This window comes from Microchirus variegatus, assembly GCF_963457635.1.
Source record: "Microchirus variegatus genome assembly, chromosome: 13".
NCBI lineage: Eukaryota > Metazoa > Chordata > Actinopteri > Pleuronectiformes > Soleidae > Microchirus > Microchirus variegatus.
The window spans coordinates 24,775,505-24,779,074 of record NC_139814.1 but is presented as its reverse complement, the minus strand read 5'-3'; the positions used below and the strand labels follow the sequence as shown (position 1 = coordinate 24,779,074).

At 52.1% G+C, this 3,570-nt stretch overlaps 1 protein-coding gene across 1 annotated transcript; it reads left to right on the top strand.

Moving 5' to 3' along the window:
• Positions 1 to 452: 452 nt before the first annotated feature.
• On the top strand, positions 453 to 1,571 carry sox4a (SRY-box transcription factor 4a; the record flags this gene model as incomplete). The annotated part of the gene is made up of 1 exon (XM_083900216.1): positions 453 to 1,571. One exon carries the CDS (start codon positions 453 to 455, stop codon positions 1,569 to 1,571), a length of 1,119 nt encoding a protein of 372 aa, XP_083756342.1.
• Positions 1,572 to 3,570: the final 1,999 nt, after the last annotated feature.

The window sequence follows — 3,570 nt, the reverse complement described above, 5'->3', positions numbered from 1 at the left end:
GACAAAATCGGGATGGAGACAGACGCCGATTGGCTCGCGCGTCTGCGGATGGAGGCTATAAGAGGGCGACGCTGAGCTCGTGGTGTTTACAGTAATATTACAGCGCGCGCAGGAAACAGGGAGAGACTATGAGAAAACGCAGCTGCTTCATTCACCCACATGGTTCCTCCACCACGGCACAGACGCGCTGCGCTGCACACAGACAGCTTCACTTAGAGGACCTGCACTGCTGCTGTTTGTTCCGCGCGCAACGGCGCGTTTCCACTCCCGCAGGACGCGTTTTCAGCCGCACGGGCAGTTGAAAGTTACTGTTTTTTCCCCCCCCGCCTTTTTCTCTCTCTTGTGAATGAAGAGTTGAGACTGAACTGAGAAGAAAAAAGAGACTTAAGTGAACTTTGCGCAGAGCTGAAAAAGAGGAGTTTATATTTCCCCACTCGAAAGTTTTGGAGATCATGGTGCAGCACATGAGCCAGACGGAGAGCGCGCACGCTCACTCCCCCGGCGGGGACTCCACGGACACGGGAGACATGGACCTGGAGATGGACGCGTCCCCGACCCCCGCGTCTCCCTCATCCGGGGGGCGCAGCGACCTGGCGTGGTGCAAAACTCCCACCGGGCACATCAAGAGACCCATGAACGCGTTCATGGTGTGGTCGCAGATCGAGCGCAGGAAGATCATGGAGCAGTCGCCGGACATGCACAACGCCGAGATCTCCAAGCGGCTCGGGAAGCGCTGGAAGCTGCTCAAAGACACGGACAAGATCCCGTTCATACGCGAGGCGGAGCGGCTCAGGCTCAAGCACATGGCAGACTACCCAGACTACAAGTACCGGCCCAGGAAGAAGGTGAAGTCGGGCGGCGGCGCGAGTAAGCAGGCGGAGCGCGCGGAGAAGAGCGGCGAGCGCAGCTCCAAAGCCGGCGTGAAAAGAAGCCCCGCGTCCAAGGGAGTGAGCAGGACGCACAGGCAGGGGAGTCTGAAGAGCGCCGCGGGTCTGCAGGAGTACGCGTCCCCCGGTGACCACCAGGCGCTCTTCAAGTCCAGAGCCGTGTCTGGGGCGAGGCAGATCCCGGAGAAGCGCGCAGGGGAGGCGAGGCGCAGCCACTTGTTCGGCGGGGCGGGGAGCCTGGAGAGCGGGCCTCCCTCCGTCGGAGTCCCGGCCAGTCCCACGCTGAGCAGCTCGGCAGAGTCCAGTGACCCGCTCAGCCTGTACGAGGAGCAGAGTCCCGCCGCCAGCGAGTCCTCCGCGCACACCGCGCGCCTCAGGTACACGCGCGCCTCCTCCCCGACGCCCTCAGCCTCCCACTCTTCCTCCTCCGTGTCGTCGTCATCGGACGAGGAGTTCGAGGACGAGCGGCTCGACCCGAACCCGAGCCCCGGCTTCGAGAGCATGTCCCTGGGCGGCATGGGCTTCTCCGACACGGAGCTGGACCGGGACTTGGACTGGAGCTTCGGGGAGTGCGGGGCGGGGTCTCACTTCGACTTCCCCGACTACTGCACGCCGGAGGTGAGCGAGATGATCTCAGGAGACTGGCTGGAGTCCACGATCTCCAACCAGGTGTTCACCTACTGACACTGAACCCTGAGCCACTGTGGAGAGACACTTTCCTCCACGTTTTTTTGAGCGGTTCACGCACACGCACGCACACACACCCCCCCCCGCAGACAGGCGCGTGAGTGCAGACCTGAATATTACCGCCATTCTTTCACTAAATAAGGGAGAGTGAAGAAGAAGAAGAAAGGCCTGTGTGCGCGTTGAAGGCTGCAGGAACGCGCGCCGCTCACAGACTTGGACAGAGCGTGCATGGTGCGCCTGAGCGGGAGCGCGCAAACGGGGGTGGTGGGAGGATGCTTAGTTTGCATCGGGACACAGAAGAAGACGAAGAGGAGGAGGAGGAGGAGTGAATGTAAGCAGAGCGAGCAGTGGAACACACGAACTCGAAGCTCCGCTGTTCAAACCCTGATCCACGAAGGATCCACGAGGACTGAGACTTTGAATCTTTCACGTCATTTTGGGGGAAAAAAAAACATGGACACTGACTGGAAAAGCTCCTCATGTTCGGTTTAGTTGACGCAGAGTTAACGTTGACCATCAAAGTTGCTATATTCAGGTGCAGTTTTTTTTTTGTTTTAATTTTCCAATATCAGCAGCGCATGCCCCTCCTCCTGACACGAGGAGGATTTTGTTGTGGTTTTAATGCGTATATATATATATACATATATATATATATATGAACAAATAATAATAATAATGTCATTGCTGCGTAATTTTGCGCAATTTGTGTGACCATAGGACACAGTTTCACTATCACCAGCTTCTCTTTCAACGGCAGGACTTTCAGAAACAACAAAACAAAGACTTTTAAAAACACTCAGTGCACAATTCAGGACCAATCTTTCCCTCCTCTCCTCCCTCTCCTCCTCCCCTCTCCTCCCTCCTCCTCCTCCCTCCTCCTCCTCCCTGACGCGCATCCTTTCTGCCTAGTGCTTCAACTTTGTAGTTTCCTCTGTGTCAGATGACGTCTCTTTTTTATATTTGATGTATTTATACCGGCCAAACTTTTTTATACATAGAAGTATTGTTCTCGTACAGGTCTCGTTTGTGTTTGTGCACATGCACCTGTCTGTATCCTGCGGCGCGGAAGGGCTAGAAGTGTGTCTTATTTAACAAAACAAAACAACAACAACAACAACAACAACAACACAACAACAACGACGACTTCTCTCACTTTTAATAAGGAGATTTGAGCGTGTCATGATTTTCTACTTGTATTTTTGTACAAAATCTATAGAAAAGGGTTTTCTTTTTCTTTTTCCCGAGTGGGTATAACCTACAACATTGTTGTTTTAGATCTACATTGGTGTTTAGATGTGCAGAGAGGGGCGGGGCCGGGGTGGGTTGGTGGGTGGGTGGGGGGCGGGGTTTGTTTGGCACAATCTGACCTCACACAGTGTTTACAGTATTTACCCACATGCTTCTTAATGGCACAGTGACTCCAGTTTCACCAGCCGAGGACACAGAGCGCACGCCGCCAGCCGAGGGTCCTCCAGTCTGAGCTCTCGGCGACGGTGCCTGTGTTTTCCAAGTACACGTTCAGCCCTAAAGAAAACCAGTGAAAGAACCCAGAGAGAGAGAGTCACTGTTTGGATAGAGCTAATACCTCTGTGTGCTTTTTTTTTAAAAATAAGAAAAGAGAAAAAGGAAAAAAGGAAAAATCGAGATAAGTTTTATTTCAACCACTGGATAGAATTCCACGTTCATTCCACTTTGCCTAGACTTCGGAGCGACGGAGACGTATGAAGTGCTTTCATCTGTTATTGCGCAAAAAAAAATCGAGTTGCATCGAGTGAGAAAAAGAAAACTTAAAAACAAAAACAACAAAAAAAAAGTATTTAACCTTTCTGTACCTGTTGGCTAAGTATAGCAGGCTAATTGTTTTCCTATATTATGGCATGGCAAATAGCATTTGTATTTCAGATTCAGGTATATGTAGCTATAGCTGTTGTGTTTAAGATTTTTAAAAAGAACGAATAAAACATGGAAGATATTTATGTAAAACTGACTGTACTAT